Raw genomic sequence first — 21,241 nt, forward strand, 5'->3', positions numbered from 1 at the left:
CAGCCACACAGGATAGATGGTTTATAGGTTCAACTGGTTTGGTTGTGTCAGGGGGAGTTGAGGTATGCAAAAACACATTTCCAATTCACACCTGTATAATAAAATAGGACAAATAAGCACCCACCAAATTCTTACTATTATCTAAAGGTTAAACTGGCTTCCTTATCTCCCTTAACTGGCCATGATATGTCCCACTTTATGCCCTCATTCTAACAGACTGGGTGGGGTCACCTCGTCTGCCACCTGTCCAGTTCTCCAGGGTTGGGGTGAGACAGTTCTCTCTCATTGTTTATACATTTCTGTTTACTTCCGGAATTGACCCCAACACCGCAGTCCTTTCAACTAGACAGACTACAGCTGAGTCAGACAATAGGACACAGTCTGTGAAAGAAATTGAAACCCTGACTCGGTGTGGTGCCTGATGAAATGGACCCAGGAGGCACTGGGGTGAAGGGGACGTGTAAATACTGTATTTTACCTCTAGGGGGCACTGGGGTGAAGGGGATGCTCTGAGACAGCCTCATCAGGTTGTTACGCTCCACAGCTACAGGGAGGGAAACACACACAGAGTCAAATACACACAACCTTGGCAGGAGGCTACAGTAGTCAAATGACATCCTACTCCATGTAGTGGGGAATAGGGTGTGACTTGAGACTGACTACAGTATGCTTTAAGGTCCAAACCTCACCCGAGTATTGGTAGCTTTCCATTGGCTTGAAAGGGGAACCAATTGCTAAGAAAAATAAAATAGTCAGTTATTCAAATCCAATTAAATATAAAGTGTATTTGTGATATGCATGGTTACAGGAAGTGTACACAACACAACAAAATGCTTACTTGCAAGCTCTCCTCTCATGACTATTGCTAATAAAAGTACAATAAAAAATAAGCATGTAGGGAAGAGAATAAGGATGAAAAAGTACAGAGGTGAAGAGGTGAATTCATTTTAGTGGTACAGGGTTAGATCACGTCACAATGAGTTAGACGTAGTTAAAGGGTTAGATCACATCACAATGAGTTAGACGTAGTTAAAGGGATAGTTCACATCTCAAGGAGTTAGACGTAGTTAAAGGGATAGTTCACATCACAATGAGTTAGACGTAGTTAAAGGGATAGTTCACATCTCAAGGAGTTAGACGTAGTTAAAGGGATAGATCACATCACAATGAGTTAGACGTAGTTAAAGGGATAGATCACATCACAATGAGTTAGACGTAGTTAAAGGGATAGTTCACATCACAATGAGTTAGACGTAGTTAAAGGGATAGTTCACATCACAATGAGTTAGATGGAGTTACAGGGATGGTTCACATCCCAAGGAGTTAGAAGTAGTTTAAGGGAAAGTTACAGCCACTCACAATCCTTCCTGCTCCCCAGATGGGCGTGTCTGTAGAGACATGATGCAGCTGAGAGGAAGGAGAGAAAATATCATTTGTCAAAGAGGCGAATAGAGAGGTGAACAGCCTGTTCATCTCAGAGAAAGAAATCAGGAACTATCAAGTTACAGTAATAGTACAGAAAGCAAGTTCCAATGGACACATACCATTTATACCTGAGTCCTCCCCTGGTGCCCTGCTGAGAGAGAGAACACACAACAGACATTAACATCCACCTCAGAGATAGAGATCATTACATTTGTTGTCGTCTCTACCTTCTTGCCCTTTTGTGCTGTTGTCTGAGCCCAATAATTGTTTGTACCATGTTGTGCTGCTGCCATGTTGTGTTGCTACCATGTTGTTGTAGTAATGTTGTGTTGCTACCACGCAGTGTTTCCATGTGTTGCTGTCATGCTATGTTGTTGTCTTAATTCTCTCTTTATGTAGTGCTGTCTCTCTTGACGTGATTTTTTAAATCCCAGCCCCCATCCCCGCAGGAGGCCTTTTGCCCTCTGGTAAGTCGTCATTGTAAATAAGAATTTGTTCTTAACTGACTTGCCTAGTTAAATAAAGGTTAAATAATTTTAAAAAACGTAGAAATAACCCATTTTGCATGTGCATCGTCAATGAGGATTTCCATAATTTGAAAGTAGTGGGATCAGCCAATGAATTATACTTGTGAGCAAACATTCCATAACTACAGGTGGCATTAGATCACCAACCTTGACTTTATACCTGTTCAGACAACACACTCCAAGTAGCAGTATGCACCATTTCAGTTTGTTTACCAACTCATAGAAGTAGTAGAAGAAAAAGTACTACTTCAAAATGGAGATGGCCTCAATGGCGCTGCCTATACTCTCACAGACACTATACAGTAGAACAGTAGTAAAACACCGTTCACCTATTAATTAACACATACTAACACTACGGGCAACCACCCACTCCCCCTAATAGCTGTGTTGGGAATGTGATTGGAACATTGTTTCCGGTCACCATGGTAACGGGAAGCTAGGCTTGGCCCAGGGTTACGAACCAAACTGTGGGAACACTGAACTGATCAACAACCAAGAGATCTACTAGACCCACAGCTGCAAGTGAGTTCACCTACTCTACTCTTCCAGGGCTGTAAGTGTAAGTTGACCCCAGCTGAAAAACCAGGATGATGGTAGGAATGCATGCCAGGTACTTACAGACTGCTGGCCTGAGCTGTCTTGACCTGAGCCCTCTCCTGAGGAGAGAGGAAAACATGCCAGTCACACAGCCAATCGGTTGTACAGTCAAGCCAGTCGGTCGGCTGTCGTCAGTCAAGCCAGTCGGTCGGCTGTCGTCAGTCAATCACTCACCCGTCGTCAGTCACCCAGTCGGCTGTCGTCAGTCACCCAGTCGGCTGTCGTCAGTCACTCACTCACTCAGTCACTTGTAGTCAATCACTTGTCAGTCAGTGGTAAAGTCAGTCACTTGTCAGTCAGTGGTACAGTCAGTGGTACAGTCAGTGGTACAGTCAGTGGTACAGTCAGTGGTACAGTCAGTCAGTCAGTCAGTCAGTGGTACAGTGAGTCAGTCAGTGGTACAGTGAGTCAGTCAGTGGTACAGTGAGTCAGTCAGTGGTACAGTGAGTCAGTCAGTGGTACAGTCAGTCAGTCAGTGGTACAGTCAGTCAGTCAGTGGTACAGTCAGTCAGTCAGTGGTACAGTCAGTCAGTCAGTGGTACAGTCAGTCAGTCAGTGGTACAGTCAGTCAGTCAGTGGTACAGTCAGTCAGTCAGTGGTACAGTCAGTCAGTCAGTGGTACAGTCAGTCAGTCAGTGGTACAGTCAGTCAGTCAGTGGTACAGTCAGTCAGTCAGTGGTACAGTGAGTCAGTGGTACAGTGAGTCAGTGGTACAGTGAGTCAGTGGTACAGTCAGTCAGTACTGATTTCAGAACCTGAAGGGGTGTGAGACATCATACAGTTATGGGACAGTTCTCACCAGTAGTAGTGCAGCTCTGGGGTCTTCGTGGATGAGGATGTCTTCCGCTGACACGCCGCTCCTCTCTCGCTTACTGAGAGCTGCAGACCCACAACAACCAAATACCCTTTCAGTTAGCACACATAGTATACATACAAAGCCTCTGGCAGGTCTTGTCAGGGTTCTGCAGTGTATTCATGTGTCTAGCAGCACAGGTCTATCCTCCAGGACTTACAGGAGTCTGGATGGAGGAAGGAGGGACTCCGGTCAAACTCAGTGAAGCCAGCATATGAGTTGACCGTCCTCATATTACCTTGGCCTTCAGGATGACCCTGTAGACAGAGAGAAAGACACAGAGAAAGACACACTGGCATCAGTGTCTAGGAGCAACTTCCTCCTACTGGGCTCAGCTGATGAGATCTGTTTTCCTGTTTTTCACATAGTGAGGCTAAGTGGGGACAATGTGTTTGGACAGGAAGCCATTAAGGAATTCTTGTTTGTTCTGTGGAAGTGTCTCTGTGATGTTTCATGTAAATAAACTGCTCCGCCCTGGGAACTAGAACTAACAGGTTGTTTTTTTAAATGGTCATAACATTGACTGACATTCTACCAACCAACAACCACTTCCCAACCAGGAACTAAGAGCAAGTAAATAACTGCCTCAATACCTAGGAGGAGGAACACACACATAACCCCACATACTGTCTCACCTGTTCCCTGGGCTGCGTGGCTGGGCTGAGCTGTCTGGAGGAGATGTCTCTGGGGAAGGAGCGCTGCAGGTCCAGGTGAAGGTTGTCTTTATGACCTGGAGGACGGGGAACACTGTTAGACAGATACAGAGACAGCATCACACCAAGGGTGGCCAACACTTGTCCTGGAAGGCTGCAGGCTTTTTTGTTGGGGTCATTTCAATTTGATAACTTTCTGAATTAAAATGGAATTGACCCAAACCCTGATCCAGGTCAGGAGTTGGCCAAACCTGGTTCTGTGCCTTAGAGAGAACATCTTAGACCTCTGGGACAGTCACTGAAAGACAGATGGACAGAGGGTAGGTGCCTCAACCTTTCCATGTGACAAACCCTTTAACCAATACAGACAATTTCAGGAAAGGTTGCAAATTTCAACCAATCAATCAATCCATGGCGATACAGTCACAACTCTGTCACCATCAACCAACACCCCAACACAACAATGACATTAGACAAGACAAAAGGTTGACATAATAATTGACAGGTAGAGCAAGAGAAAGAGAGAAATCTGAAATTGAGACAACAACGACGAGTTAATTACAAATCTGATCCTAGCACCCTACAGCCCAGGCACCTCTTCCTAGGCCGTATTACCATAAACGCTACATGGCCAATGCAGACGTAGGATTGACCATGCAACGCCTTTAAAGATCCCCCTTAGCCAAATCAGAGGGTCAGTAGGGAAAGGGAAGGGAACAAATTACAATAGTTGGAGGGCAGAGTTAGTTCTGAGGTGATTTTGATTCCCAGTTTAAGGCAGACTTCTGTAACCGTTTAGCTGTAATGTAAGTAGCTGTTGTATATGTAGCATACTAGCATGTGAACCTGTATAAGTAGCTAAGAAGAGTTGATGACTGAGTGACGAGACCAGAGCCCTATACTACAAAGAGGAGTTAGCGAGGTAAGTGTGGTCAACTCGGAGTAATATTTTACAAGGAATCCCTCAGAACTAACCTGATCAGGGGCAGGCTAACTCAGGGCTAACTCCATTTATCTGAATGAAGCGTCTGAGCCGTGAGTTGAGGACCAATGAAATTAGAGTCCCCCCTCTCACCAAGACTACGTTGTCATCCCCTTCATTTTAGGACGACTGATGAACTATTTTATACAATTTTAACTGTATTTTTTTCTATAGTAATATTAAAAATACCACATTACACATTTAGTAATCACAGCATGCATTTGAAAGTTGACGCATAGTGAAACGTTTGTATGATTTTCTAAAATGATTTTATTGATAGGTAGGGAAAAAGGGACTTGTGCATTGATAAGCATTCGAAAGCACAAAGACGGCACTAACTAAACGGCACTTCTAATAGCCTATGTCACAGCATAGCCTGCTGAAGTGGCAAAATAACTTTTCTTTCATGTTGATTTCAGCCTAAAACATAAAAATGCGAACATTGTCTCAATTAAGAGTTCGGTGTTCGACTAGCCATGTGCAACATGCACGTACAGTTAACTGAAGTGACGTGGGCGATGAAACTACTATACGCCATTCATTTCCAATGGAAGAGAAGCTAAGTGGGCGGGGGACTGTTGGGCGATGCGAGCATGGGCGAGGGACGTGAACAGGATGGGACCAAAGATGAGGAAACCGGAACTTTATGCAAATACTTTGCAATGTACTTGACCAATTTAAAGCTCAGCATAGCTTCCAGTCCCTACTGGATTGGCTGTTGATACCGAGCACTACCTAGCTTGCTAGCACCCACACGAGGGCGAAGCTAGCATGGCGAGGCGGCATACAAGTGTAGTTAAAAAAACAAACATACCGACAGTGCATTTCCACATAACACGATGGGGGGCAATGAAACAACCTTGCTTGATATTTAACTTTCTAGCACCCACATAAGGGGAAGCTTGAGTGGCTATCCAAATTATTGTGTTATGTGGAAATCCCCTCTGAGCCTGCTTGCATTAGCTGCATGATCAAAATCCACCTTAGTATGGATGAAGCCTGGGCTTGAATGTGAAGCTAACTGAAGCTGGCTAGCTTTATAAAAGTCTTGAGTAGATCTAGTTTCAAATCGTAGTATACCTCTCAGATAGCGACTCTAGAAACGGGCAATTCTACAGTTTGCTTTGGGTCCCGTCTGAAGGTACGATGCAACACTAGCTAATATTAGCCACTAGCTAGCCAACACCAGATAACTAGCGTAGCAAGCCATCTCCATAAGAGGCAAATACATGTATATTGTATGTACGCTACCATAGTTTATATCGAGCTCAGATAGCAACCCTAGACACCAGGAAATTCTAGGGTTTTCTCTGAGTCTTGTGAAGAAAAATCATCCTGCTAACTAGCAACACTAGCCCTCTGTTTCCCACTGCCGCACTGGCTAAGGACCACCATCGCCTGCATTGGATTGGTGAAGTGAAATGTAATAAATTACTTGTTTCCAAAAATTCCCAAAAATTAAACTGGTGCATGCATATGTATTCACCCCCTTTACTATGAAGCCCCTAAATAAGATCTGGTGCAACCAATTACCTTCAGAAGTCACATAATTTGTTAAATAAAGTCCATCTGTGTGCAATCTAAGTGTCACATGATCTCAGTATACATACACCTGTTCTGAAAGGCCCCAGAGTCTGCAACACCACTAAGCAAGGGGCACCATGAAGACCAGGGAGCTCTCTAAACAGGTCAGGGACAAAGTTGTGGAGAAGTACAGATCAGGTTGGGTTATAAAAAAAATATCAGAAACTTTGAACATCCCACAAAGCACCATCAAAACCATTATTAAAAAATTTAAATAATATAGCACCACAACAAACCTGCCAAGAGAGGGCCGCCCACCAAAACTCACAGACCAGGCAAGGAGGGCATTAATCAGAGGCGACAAAGAGACCAAAGATAACCCTGAAGGAGCTGCAAAGCTCCACAGAGGAGATTGGAGTATCTGTCCATAGGACAACTTTAAGCCGTACACGCCACAGAGCTGGGCTTTACGGAAGAGTGGCCAGAAAAAAGCTATTGCTTAAAGAAAAAAATGAGCAAACACGTTTGGTGTTCACCAAAAGGCATGTGGGAAACTCCCCAAACATATGAAAGATGGTACTCTGGTCAGATGAGACTAAAATTGAGCTTTTTGGCCATCAAGGAAAACACTATGTCTGGCGCAAACCCAACACCTTTCATCACCCCGAGAACAACATCCCCACAGTAGTGAAGCATGGTGGTGGCAGCATCATGCTGTGTGGATGTTTTTCATCTGCAGGGACTAGGAAACTGGTAAGAATTGAAGGAATGATGGATGGAGATAAATACAGGGAAATTCTTGAGGGAAACCTATTTCAGTCTTCCAGAGATTTGAGACTGGGACGGAGGTTCGCCTTCCAGCAGGACAATGACCCTAAGCATACTGCTAAAGCAACACTCGAGTGGTTTAAGGGAAACATCTTAATATTTTGGAATGGCCTAGTCAAAGCCCAGACCTCAATCCAATTGAGAATCTGTGGTATGACTTAAAGATTGCTGTACATCAGCGGAACCCATCCAACTTGAAGGAGCTGGAGCAGTTTTGCCTTGAATAATGGGCAACAAAAAAAAAAATCGCAGTGGCTAGATGTGCCAAGCTTATAGAAACATACCCCAAGAGACTTGCAACTGTAATTGCTGCAAAAGATGGCTCTACAAAGTATTGACTTTGGGGGGGTGAATAGTTATGCACGCTCAAGTTCAATTTGTCTTATTTCTTGTTTGTTTCACAATAAAAAATATTTTGCATCTTCAAAGTGGTATGCATGTTGTGTAAATCAAATGATACAAACCCCCCAAAAATCTATTTTAATTCCAGGTTGTAAGGCAACAAAATAGGAAAAATGCCAAGGGGGCTGAATACTTTCGCAAGCCACTGTAAGGGTACCACAGGTTGTTCCTTAAAGTTTGCAACCGTTTATTGACTTATCGAATGTGTATGTTTTACTGGCGAATGACAATGAGTTGTTGCTATGAGTTTATGAAGTCTATTGATTGAACATGATGGCATACTGATTGGTTTATTTTGAAGTCTTGATTGAGCATGGTGCCATACTGATTGGTTTATTTTGAAGTCTTGATTGAGCATGGTGCCATACTGATTGGTTTATTTTGAAGTCTTGATTGAGCAGGTGCCATATCAGGTTATGCTCAGGGTTTTTGAATTTTGAGAACACACCTGTGGTTATTTCATTTTAGTTAGACCCCATACCACCCCATTAGACCACTAACAACCATACTTCACCCTGGTTAGGAAAAGGTGTGTTACAGGTGAAAGGTAGAGTGTGATCTGAGATTTTCCCCACTGCCAACTTAAACTCTGACTCAAACTCCGACTCAAACCTCTGTCTCTGGTAGTTTCCCTGCTGTCACTTCTCAGGGGGGCTTCAGTCCTTCTTTCCCCCTGCTGAGGGGACCCTGGCTGGGCCATGGGGCTTGAGGACCCCACCTCTCTGGTTCTACAGCCGCGGGGTCTCCTGGGCACCACTGCAGAGGCCAGGGCGCAGCCAGGGAGGGGGCTGTTCCTGTGAGCGTCAGCATGCGGCGAGGGTGCGGCCTGACGGGCGGTCTCAGGAGCCAACGGAAGCTCAGCATTTCTGCCCTGCCCACCGATCAGAACTCCTTCCGGTCTTCCCTCGTCATCGGAAAATGCCTCATTCACATATCCTTCTGCCCTCCCCTCCCTCTCACACCTCCCTTTCGCCCTCTCCCCTCCCTCACCCCTCCCCTTCTCACCAATTGCTTCCCGTTTCTCAATGGAAGCAGGCAAGCAAACGGGGCGAGCAATGTCAGAAGTCTTGGACACAACAACAACAACAGTGGGGTACACACAGCTAGTGTCCTCGTCTTTCTCCTCACAGTTATACTTACCAACAAACGCACCAAACTCTACAGCAAAGGCAGAGGTGGAAGCAGAGGTTCTGTCTTTGTCTGGCCCAGCCAGGCTGAGTTCTGGGTGGCTGGAGACCGAGGGCTGGGAGGGGGTAGAGCTGACGTAGAAAGCAGCCCTAGCAGAGGGCACGCTGGGCAGGCTGGAGGGGCAGTCGGAGATGCCCACCTGCACTGGACGGGTCAGCTGCCACTGGGTGAAGGAGTGGCCGCGTAGCCGCAGCTCTGGAGGACTGACAGTAGGGGGCGCCGGAGCTGGGCAGAGGGAGAAGGCACTGTGACTAGCACTGCCACCCGTGGAGGATCCAGCCTCTATAGCAGCAGTAGCTTGGTGCCCCAGCCCAGCCCAGTCTCCTCTCCGCTCTGGGGGACTGAGCGTCAGTGGCGGGTTTGGGTCCACCCCACTCCCAAACAGAGAATCAGCCATGTTGCCCCCCACCACCACCCCGGACACCTGGGGGAAGGAGGAACCGAAGTAGGCGCCCACGCTGCGTTTTACCCCCTTGGATTGGGGGGTAGGGTCCTGGGGGGTGGGGGCCAGGCTGGGGGCAAAGTTTTTGGACAGACTGAGCTCCCTGGTGATCTGGTTGTGGACCTTGCTGGCTTCAGAGGCCCTCTGGGCGGTCAGGGTCTTCAGGGTGTCCACGGTCAGAGCTGACAGGTCCTGAAGGTGGCCGATCTGAGAGTCCAGCGTGTGGAGGGAACGCTTGATGAAGTTCACTCTATTACCGACCTCCTTCAGCTGGATACACATGGTCTCAACCCTGAGGAGAGAAAGGAGAAACACGTCTATGTTGCCACAGAGTTCAATATTCAATTAACCTCCTAATCCTCTTATGTTATATATACACACTATAACTGTTACTGTCAGCGCAAGGGTCAAATAAAAACTGGGGTGAATGGTAACTAATGTAACAGTTACCTGTCTGATGTGAGGCGGATGCGCTCATCGCTCCCTGAGTGGAACTGGTCGTTTTTCTCATGGAAGTACGTCTCCACACACTGCTCCTCAAAGTCATGGAGCTTCTTCTGATCCTCCTCCGTTAGAAACAACTCTGGAGGGAGGAAGGTAGGGAAGGAAAGATGGGGAGATGGGAAGGGAGAGGATGAAGAGCTTTCTAGTTTCAACAAGGCATTTCACCTCTTTTACAGATCAACGTAACTACTAGTACACATTTTCAAATAAGTTATTGTAGCTGCATATATTTTTACTGATAAACTAGAGATCCCAGAGACACCTATACATTTTATAGTCTGTTCATACACTACTGGTGTCCCCCAGAGCTCAGTACTAGGGCCTCTCTTGTTCTCTCTGATCACCAAGTGGTTCTGTCATATCCGCATTTTAGAGCGATAAATGGTAGTTCCCGTACTTGGTCCGTAAGAGTGACTGTCCTTCTTCCTCTTGTGACAGATGCAGGAGAAGAAAGAGACTAGGTGGGAGAGGAGGATGAGGGGAGGAGGGAGGACTGGCTTCTCATGGTAGGCCATGACGAAATGATACCTCTGGTACTTCCATACCAGATTACTGATTGACATCACTTGGAGGTACACATTACTGAGGAGAAGAGAGAGATGGCAAAAATAGATATACACAGTGATGTAGAAAATTGGGGAAAAACATACTGTTATTAATGAATAATGAGAATAGTATTGGTCACAGAACAGCGCTCTGTGGAACACCATTGTGTGTGTAGTCTTACTTGAAGAAGGCGATGAGAAGGTTAACTATCAATATGTATTGGACAAAGAGGTAGACTGCTTGTAGGAAAGGAGTGATCCACACTGAAGTGGAGCACAGGGATTTCACATTCGTATCAGTATTATTGGCACACACTGTGGAGAGAGGGGACAGGGTCAGAGAAACACACACAGTGTTTCACACATCCCAACACAAATAACACACACATCCCAAACAACACACAGTGACAAGTGTAGATCATTCACACACACACACACCTCTAAACTCCAAGCACTGGTTTTGTACAGCCAAATTAAGCTTTCTATTGTCTTTGTCTCTCCAGATTTTTTGTTTTTGTCTAGGAGTAAACATAATTTGGGTCAGTAAAACCAGCGACTACCATCTAATTTGTAGAATAACATTTCATTATACTGCACAGTATCTACTGCTACTGTATACATTCTGCTCTATATATCAATAGGTAGTCTCTTCCCACAGCTGCTGTATCTCCCACACAACTGTGGTGGAGTTGGTTCCTCCCTGAGTCTGATGAGCGAGACAGGTAGCTGCGACTACTATACAGTGAGGGAAAAAAGTATTTGATCCCCTGCTGATTTTGTATGTTTGCCCACTGACAAAGAAATGATCAGTCTATAATTTTAATGGTAGGTTTATTTGAACAGTGAGAGACAGAATAACAACAACAAAATCCAGAAAAACGCATGTCAAAATGGTTATAAATTGATTTGCATTTTTTGTTGAATTTTTACCCCCCTTTTCTCCCCAATTTCGTGGTGTCCAATTGTTAGTAGCTACTATCTTGTCTCATCGCTACAACTCCCGTACGGGCTCGGGAGAGACGAAGGTCGAAAGTCATGCGTCCTCCGATACACAACCCAACCAAGCCGCACTGCTTCTTAACACAGCGCACATCCAACCCGGAAGCCAGCCGCACCAATGTGTCGGAGGAAACACCGTGCACCTGGCGACCTTGGTTAGCGCGCACTGCGCCCGGCCCGCCACAGGAGTCGCTGGTGCGCAATGAGACAAGGATATCCATACCGGCCTAACCCGGACGACGCTAGGACAATTGTGCGTCACCCCACTGACCTCCCGGTCGCGATCGGTTGCGACAGAGAGCCTGGGCGCGAACCCAGGGTCTCTAGTGGCACAGAGCCCTTAACCACTGCACCACCCGGGAGGCCTGATTTGCATTTTAATGAGGGAAATAAGTATTTGACCCCTCTGCAAAACATGACTTAGTACTTGGTGGAAAACCCCTTGTTGGCAATCACAGAGGTCAGATGTGTCTTGTAGTTGGCCACCAGGTTTGCACACATCTCAGGAGGGATTTTGGCCCACTCCTCTTTGCAGATCTTCTCCAAGTCATTAAGGTTTCGAGGCTGACGTTTGGCAACTCAAACCTTCAGCTCCCTCCACAGATTTTCTATGGGATTAAGGTCTGGAGACTGGCTAGGCCACTCCAGGACCTTAATGTGCTTCTTCTTGAGCCACTCCTTTGTTGCCTTGGCTGTGTGTTTTGGGTCATTGTCATGCTGGAATACCAATCCACGACACATTTTCAATGCCCTAGCTGAGGGAAGGAGGTTTTCACCCAAGATTTGACGGCACATGGCCCTGTTCATCGTCCCTTTGATGCGGTGAAGTTGTCATGTCCCCTTAGCAGAAAAACACCCCCAAAGCATAATGTTTCCACCTCCATGTTTGACGGTGGGGATGGTGTTCTTGGGGTCATAGGCAGCATTCCTCCTCCTCCTCCTCCAAACACGGCGAGTTGAGTTGATGCCAAAGAGCTCCATTTTGGTCTCATCTGACCACAACACTTGGTCTCATCTGACCACAACTCACTCAGTTGTCCTCTGAATCATTCAGATGTTCATTGGCAAACTTCAGACGGTCATGTATATGTGCTTTCTTGAGCAGGGGGACCTTGCGGGCGCTGCAGGATTTCAGTCCTTCATGGCCTAGCGTGTTACTAATTGTTTTCTTGATGACTATGGTCCCAGCTGCCTTGAAATCATTCACAAGATCCTCCCGTGTAGTTCTGGGCTGATTCCTCACCGTTCTCATGATCAATGCTACTCCACGAGGTGAGATCTTGCATGGAGCCCCAGGCCGAGGGAGATTGACAGTTCTTATGTGTTTCTTCCATTTGCAAATAATTGCACCAACTGTTGTCACCTTCTCACCAAGCTGCTTGGCGATGGTCTTGTAGCCCATTCCAGCCTTGTGTCGGTCTACAATCTTGTCCCAGACATCCTTGGAGAGCTCTTTGGTCTTGGCCATGGTTGAGAGTTTGGAATCTGATTGATTGATTGCTTCTGTGGACAGGTGTCTTTTATACAAATAACAAACTGAGATTAGGAGCACTCCCTACCATTAAAATTATAGACTGATCATTTCTTTGTCAGTGGGCAAATGTACAAAATCAGCAGGGGATCAAATAACTTTTTCCCCTCACTGTATATTACACAATGTATCTTCCGTAAATATCATTACTCAATATCATAAACACACTATCTCAAATGTGCTCGATGCAGCAAATCTGAATGTCACTTAGTCTCCTATTGACATAATTGCGAGACTAAGTGAAAAGTTCCCTTAACTGGAAGTTAAGAATTATCCCCATGTGTACAACAATGTTTACTAAATGTTACAGGATGAGGCATTTGACGTTGGTTCCTACTTCACAGTAGGGCCGATTCAAAATACGTTTTTTCCCCCCAGAAATGGCTTCTTGAACATGTGACCTTTCATGTGCCTTAAATACAAACTTGTATGGGATTGGTAAATATGAATAAAAATGTCAAATGTGCCTAGTTTAGCCAAGGAGAAAGCACTGAGCTATACTGGGAGAAAGACAGGATATTTCCTGGCTAGTCATGATTGGCTGAGATAATGGTTGGGTATGCCGAGATATGATCCCTGTTTGGTTTGTCATGTCACAGGCTTCTGGATATAACAGAATGGGCTTTTCTCTGGTAAATTCGCAGATCATCTTTAAATCACAGATTTTTTGGAAAGATAAAACTATGGAAAACTGCAAAAGTGTTCCTACAGCTCTCAAAAACATTGCTGCCCTGAATTTAGCAGGGTTTAAGTAGAGAGACTACTTTCTGGAGGACAGTTCCATGCTGACTCCCATGTTTACTCAAACTACAGTGTAGGATACGCCATTTTGAAGCTCTGAGCCTGTACTTTAAGCAAATCACTTACATTTGACATGCCTCAAGAGAAATCTGGACCCAATAATCTAAACTAAAGCCCTGATTGGTTAAAAGCTGCTGTTCTCTACCATTGCTGGCTATACCTTCCCTAACAGGGGCCGACTGGCTGTGTCCTCAATCAACTCCTAGCCTCTACCTCCTAAGGACTTGATTACTTATGAAAGAACTGGATAGGCATAGTAAAACATATGCATATCCAATCAAGGGTCTAGGGTCTCATTCTGTACTCTAAATCAAAATCATTTAAACACAGCGACTGTGTGAGGTGACTGTGGTGCGGTGCAGGACGCGTTGACTAGACCAAACCTGGGTTTTTGATTGATTTCCAGTGCTAATCAGCTTCTCATGCCGTGGTGAGAATCTTTAAGAAAACTCTTACCATCGTAGTCGTTTATACCAGGCTCGTCTTCCTTACCGTCAATTTCATACGCATACACTTCCCCGTACATCATCCAGTACGGCTGGAAGACCACATCTTTGAGCAGCGTCCAACTGGGCTCCTCATTTGGGTACAGGATGGCTTTCCGCGGCACGCCATAACTCAACAACACCACCGCCATGATCACCACAATATAAAACATATTGGCCACCTAGAGGAATAATATGTATATTACATACACACATTACAGGATGGCTTTCTGGGGCATGCCATAACTCAACACCAGCACCACCTAGAGGAATAATATGTACATTACATACACACATTACAGGATGGCTTTCTGGGGCATGCCATAACTCAACACCAGCACCACCTAGAGGAATAATATGTACATTACATACACACATTACAGGGTGGCTTTCTGGGGCATGCCATGACTCAACACCAGCACCACCTAGAGGAATAATATGTATATTACATGCACACATTACAGGATGGCTTTCTGGGGCATGCCATAACGCAACACCAGCACCACCTAGAGGAATAATATGTACATTACATACACACATTACAGGATGGCTTTCTGGGGCATGCCATGACTCAACACCAGCACCACCTAGAGGAATATATACATTGTCCTATACATTATCACAACAATACAAAACAGCCATCTGTATGAATAGAGACATTACCACCACTATATTAAGGGCATGTGCATGCAGTTAACCAGGTCTAAGTTCTGAGAATAAACGTCCAAGTTCCTGGGAAATACTGATAGAATTTCCGGACTCACAGCTACGGCGCCTCAGAATGAACAGAACTGGTGCTGGATCCCCGTAGTCTATCAAAACATGTTGTTGATAGTAGACATTACTGCCACTATGTAAAACATGTTGATATATAGAGGTAACTGCCACTATGTAAAACATGTTGTTGATATATAGAGGTAACTGCCACTATGTAAAACATGTTGTTATATAGGAGGTAACTGCCACTATGTAAAACATGTTGTTATATAGGAGGTAAATGCCACTATGTAAAACATGTTGTTGATATATAGAGGTAACTGCCACTATGTAAAACATGTTGATATATAGGAGGTAAATGCCACTATGTAAAACATGTTGTTGATATATAGAGGTAACTGCCACTATGTAAAACATGTTGTTATATAGGAGGTAACTGCCACTATGTAAAACATGTTGTTATATATAGGTAACTGCCACTATGTAAAACATGTTGTTGATAGTAAACATTACTGCCACTATGTAAAACATGTTGTTATATATAGGTAACTGCCACTATGTAAAACATGTTGATATATAGAGGTAACTGCCATTATGTAAAACATGTTGTTGATATATAGAGGTAACTGCCACTATGTAAAACATGTTGATATATAGAGGTAACTGCCACTATGTAAAACATGTTGATATATAGGAGGTAACTGCCACTATGTAAAACATGTTGTTGATATATAGAGGTAACTGCCACTATGTAAAACATGTTGATATATAGAGGTAACTGCCACTATGTAAAACATGTTGTTGATAGTAAACATTACTGCCACTATGTAAAACATGTTGATATATAGGAGGTAACTGCCACTATGTAAAACATGTTGATATATATAGGTAACTGCCACTATGTAAAACATGTTGTTGATAGTAAACATTACTGCCACTATGTAAAACATGTTGATATATAGAGGTAACTGCCACTATGTAAAACATGTTGATATATAGAGGTAACTGCCATTATGTAAAACATGTTGTTGATAGTAAACATTACTGCCACTATGTAAAACATGTTGATATATAGAGGTAACTGCCACTATGTAAAACATGTTGTTGATAGTAAACATTACTGCCACTATGTAAAACATGTTGATATATAGAGGTAACTGCCACTATGTAAAACATGTTGTTGATAGTAAACATTACTGCCACTATGTAAAACATGTTGATATATAGAGGTAACTGCCACTATGTAAAACATGTTGATATATAGAGGTAACTGCCACTATGTAAAACATGTTGATATATAGAGGTAACTGCCACTATGTAAAACATGTTGATATATAGGAGGTAACTGCCACTATGTAAAACATGTTGTTGATATATAGAGGTAACTGCCACTATGTAAAACATGTTGTTGATAGCAGACATTACTGCCACTATGTAAAACATGTTGATATATAGGAGGTAACTGCCACTATGTAAAACATGTTGATATATAGGAGGTAACTGCCACTATGTAAAACATGTTGATATATAGGAGGTAACTGCCACTATGTAAAACATGTTGATATATAGGAGGTAACTGCCACTATGTAAAACATGTTGATATATAGAGGTAACTGCCACTATGTAAAACATGTTGATATATAGAGGTAACTGCCACTATGTAAAACATGTTGATATATAGGAGGTAACTGCCACTATGTAAAACATGTTGATATATAGGAGGTAACTGCCACTATGTAAAACATGTTGATATATAGGAGGTAACTGCCACTATGTAAAACATGTTGATATATAGGAGGTAACTGCCACTATGTAAAACATGTTGATATATAGAGGTAACTGCCACTATGTAAAACATGTTGATATATAGAGGTAACTGCCACTATGTAAAACATGTTGATATATAGAGGTAACTGCCACTATGTAAAACATGTTGATATATAGGAGGTAACTGCCACTATGTAAAACATGTTGTTGATAGTAAACATTACTGCCACTATGTAAAACATGTTGATATATAGAGGTAACTGCCACTATGTAAAACATGTTGATATATATAGAGGTAACTGCCACTATGTAAAACATGTTGATATATAGAGGTAACTGCCACTATGTAAAACATGTTGATATATATAGGTAACTGCCACTATGTAAAACATGTTGTTGATATATAGAGGTAACTGCCACTATGTAAAACATGTTGATATATATAGATAACTGCCACTATGTAAAACATGTTGTTGATATATAGAGGTAACTGCCACTATGTAAAACATGTTGATATATAGAGGTAACTGCCACTATGTAAAACATGTTGATATATAGGAGGTAACTGCCACTATGTAAAACATGTTGTTATATATAGGTAACTGCCACTATGTAAAACATGTTGTTGATATATAGAGGTAACTGCCACTATGTAAAACATGTTGATATATAGGAGGTAACTGCCACTATGTAAAACATGTTGATATATAGAGGTAACTGCCACTATGTAAAACATGTTGATATATAGGAGGTAACTGCCATTATGTAAAACATGTTGTTGATATATAGAGGTAACTGCCATTATGTAAAACATGTTGTTGATATATAGGAGGTAACTGCCATTATGTAAAACATGTTGATATATAGGAGGTAACTGCCATTATGTAAAACATGTTGTTGATATATAGGAGGTAACTGCCATTATATATAGGTAACTGCCACTATGTAAAACATGTTGTTGATATATAGAGGTAACTGCCACTATGTAAAACATGTTGATATATAGAGGTAACTGCCACTATGTAAAACATGTTGATATATAGAGGTAACTGCCACTATGTAAAACATGTTGATATATAGGAGGTAACTGCCACTATGTAAAACATGTTGATATATAGAGGTAACTGCCACTATGTAAAACATGTTGATATATAGGAGGTAACTGCCACTATGTAAAACATGTTGATATATAGAGGTAACTGCCACTATGTAAAACATGTTGATATATAGAGGTAACTGCCACTATGTAAAACATGTTGATATATAGAGGTAACTGCCACTATGTAAAACATGTTGTTGATATATAGAGGTAACTGTCACTATGTAAAACATGTTGTTATATAGAGGTAACTGCCACTATGTAAAACATGTTGATATATAGGAGGTAACTGCCACTATGTAAAACATGTTGTTGATAGTAAACATTACTGCCACTATGTAAAACATGTTGATATATAGAGGTAACTGCCACTATGTAAAACATGTTGTTGATAGTAGACATTACTGCCACTATGTAAAACATGTTGATATATAGGAGGTAACTGCCACTATGTAAAACATGTTGATATATAGGAGGTAACTGCCACTATGTAAAACATGTTGTTGATAGTAAACATTACTGCCACTATGTAAAACATGTTGATATATAGGAGGTAACTGCCACTATGTAAAACATGTTGATATATAGGAGGTAAATGCCACTATGTAAAACATGTTGTTGATATATAGAGGTAACTGCCACTATGTAAAACATGTTGATATATAGGAGGTAACTGCCACTATGTAAAACATGTTGTTGATAGTAGACATTACTGCCACTATGTAAAACATGTTGATATATAGAGGTAACTGCCACTATGTAAAACATGTTGATATATATAGGTAACTGCCACTATGTAAAACATGTTGATATATAGGAGGTAACTGCCACCATGTAAAACATGTTGTTGATAGTAGACATCACTGCCACTATGTAAAACATGTTGATATATAGAGGTAACTGCCACTATGTAAAACATGTTGATATATATAGGTAACTGCCACTATGTAAAACATGTTGATATATAGGAGGTAACTGCCACTATGTAAAACATGTTGTTGATAGTAGACATTACTGCCACTATGTAAAACATGTTGTTGATAGTAGACATTACTGCCACTATGTAAAACATGTTGTTGATAGTAGACATTACTGCCACTATGTAAAACATGTTGATATATAGAGGTAACTGCCACTATGTAAAACATGTTGATATATAGAGGTAACTGCCACTATGTAAAACATGTTGTTATATAGGAGGTAACTGCCACTATGTAAAACATGTTGATATAGAGGTAACTGCCACTATGTAAAACATGTTGTTGATAGTAGACATTACTGCCACTATGTAAAACATGTTGTTATATATAGAGGTAACTGCCACTATGTAAAACATGTTGATATATAGAGGTAACTGCCACTATGTAAAACATGTTGATATAGAGGTAACTGCCACTATGTAAAACATGTTGATATATAGAGGTAACTGCCACTATGTAAAACATGTTGATATATATAGGTAACTGCCACTATGTAAAACATGTTGTTGATAGTAGACATTACTGCCACTATGTAAAACATGTTGATATATAGAGGTAACTGCCACTATGTAAAACATGTTGATATATAGGAGGTAACTGCCACTATGTAAAACATGTTGATATATAGGAGGTAACTGCCACTATGTAAAACATGTTGATATATAGAGGTAACTGCCACTATGTAAAACATGTTGATATATAGAGGTAACTGCCACTATGTAAAACATGTTGATATATAGAGGTAACTGCCACTATGTAAAACATGTTGATATATAGAGGTAACTGCCACTATGTAAAACATGTTGATATATAGAGGTAACTGCCACTATGTAAAACATGTTGTTGATATATAGAGGTAACTGCCACTATGTAAAACATGTTGATATATAGGAGGTAACTGCCACTATGTAAAACATGTTGATATATAGAGGTAACTGCCACTATGTAAAACATGTTGATATATAGAGGTAACTGCCACTATGTAAAACATGTTGATATATAGAGGTAACTGCCACTATGTAAAACATGTTGATATATATAGGTAACTGCCACTATGTAAAACATGTTGATATATAGGAGGTAACTGCCACTATGTAAAACATGTTGTTGATATATAGAGGTAACTGCCACTATGTAAAACATGTTGATATATAGAGGTAACTGCCACTATGTAAAACATGTTGTTAATATACAGGAGGTAACTGCCACTATGTAAAACATGTTGATATATAGGAGGTAACTGCCACTATGTAAAACATGTTGTTGATAGTAAACATTACTGCCACTATGTAAAACATGTTGATATATAGGAGGTAACTGCCACTATGTAAAACATGTTGTTATATATAGGTAACTGCCACTATGTAAAACATGTTGTTGATATATAGGAGGTAACTGCCACTATGTAAAACATGTTGATATATAGAGGTAACTGCCACTATGTAAAACATGTTGATATATAGGAGGTAAATGCCACTATGTAAAACATGTTGTTGATAGTAAACATTACTGCCACTATGTAAAACATGTTGATATATATAGGTAACTGCCACTATGTAAAACATGTTGATATATAGAGGTAACTGCCACTATGTAAAACATGTTGTTGATAGTAGACATTACTGCCACTATGTAAAACATGTTGTTGATATATAGAGGTAACTGCCACTATGTAAAACATGTTGATATATAGAGGTAACTGCCACTATGTAAAACATGTTGTTGATATATAGAGGTAACTGCCACTATGTAAAACATGTTGTTGATAGTAGACATTACTGCCACTATGTAAAACATGTTGATATATAGGAGGTAACTGCCACTATGTAAAACATGTTGTTGATATATAGAGGTAACTGCCACTATGTAAAACATGTTGTTGATAGTAAACATTACTGCCACTATGTAAAACATGTTGATATATAGGAGGTAACTGCCACTATGTAAAACATGTTGTTGATATATAGAGGTAACTGCCACTATGTAAAACATGTTGTTGATAGTAAACATTACTGCCACTATGTAAAACATGTTGATATATAGAGGTAACTGCCACTATGTAAAACATGTTGATATATAGAGGTAACTGCCACTATGTAAAACATGTTGATATATAGGAGGTAACTGCCACTATGTAAAACATGTTGATATATAGGAGGTAACTGCCACTATGTAAAACATGTTGTTGATAGTAAACATTACTGCCACTATGTAAAACATGTTGATATATAGGAGGTAACTGCCACTATGTAAAACATGTTGTTATATATAGGTAACTGCCACTATGTAAAACATGTTGTTGATATATAGGAGGTAACTGCCACTATGTAAAACATGTTGATATATAGGAGGTAACTGCCACTATGTAAAACATGTTGATATATAGAGGTAA

General features: G+C 41.8%; 1 protein-coding gene across 1 annotated transcript in view; it reads right to left on the reverse strand.

The window, feature by feature from the left end:
• The window catches only part of LOC139411640 (transient receptor potential cation channel subfamily M member 7-like), an 81,150-nt gene that overhangs the window by 9,410 nt on the left and 50,499 nt on the right, over positions 1–21,241 (reverse strand). The window contains exons 22-35 of the mRNA XM_071158237.1: positions 14,294–14,468; positions 10,653–10,785; positions 10,323–10,507; positions 9,872–10,004; positions 8,932–9,713; positions 4,038–4,132; positions 3,563–3,659; positions 3,349–3,428; positions 2,571–2,608; positions 1,545–1,576; positions 1,360–1,407; positions 839–865; positions 690–734; positions 479–544 (exon numbers count right to left, since the gene is read on the reverse strand). Of these exons, the coding sequence (XP_071014338.1) occupies positions 479–544; positions 690–734; positions 839–865; positions 1,360–1,407; positions 1,545–1,576; positions 2,571–2,608; positions 3,349–3,428; positions 3,563–3,659; positions 4,038–4,132; positions 8,932–9,713; positions 9,872–10,004; positions 10,323–10,507; positions 10,653–10,785; positions 14,294–14,468 (1,936 nt within the window). The remainder of the gene's footprint in view (positions 1–478; positions 545–689; positions 735–838; positions 866–1,359; positions 1,408–1,544; positions 1,577–2,570; positions 2,609–3,348; positions 3,429–3,562; positions 3,660–4,037; positions 4,133–8,931; positions 9,714–9,871; positions 10,005–10,322; positions 10,508–10,652; positions 10,786–14,293; positions 14,469–21,241) is intronic.

This window comes from Oncorhynchus clarkii, chromosome 6 (genome assembly GCF_045791955.1).
Source record: "Oncorhynchus clarkii lewisi isolate Uvic-CL-2024 chromosome 6, UVic_Ocla_1.0, whole genome shotgun sequence".
Taxonomy (NCBI): Eukaryota; Metazoa; Chordata; class Actinopteri; order Salmoniformes; family Salmonidae; genus Oncorhynchus; species Oncorhynchus clarkii.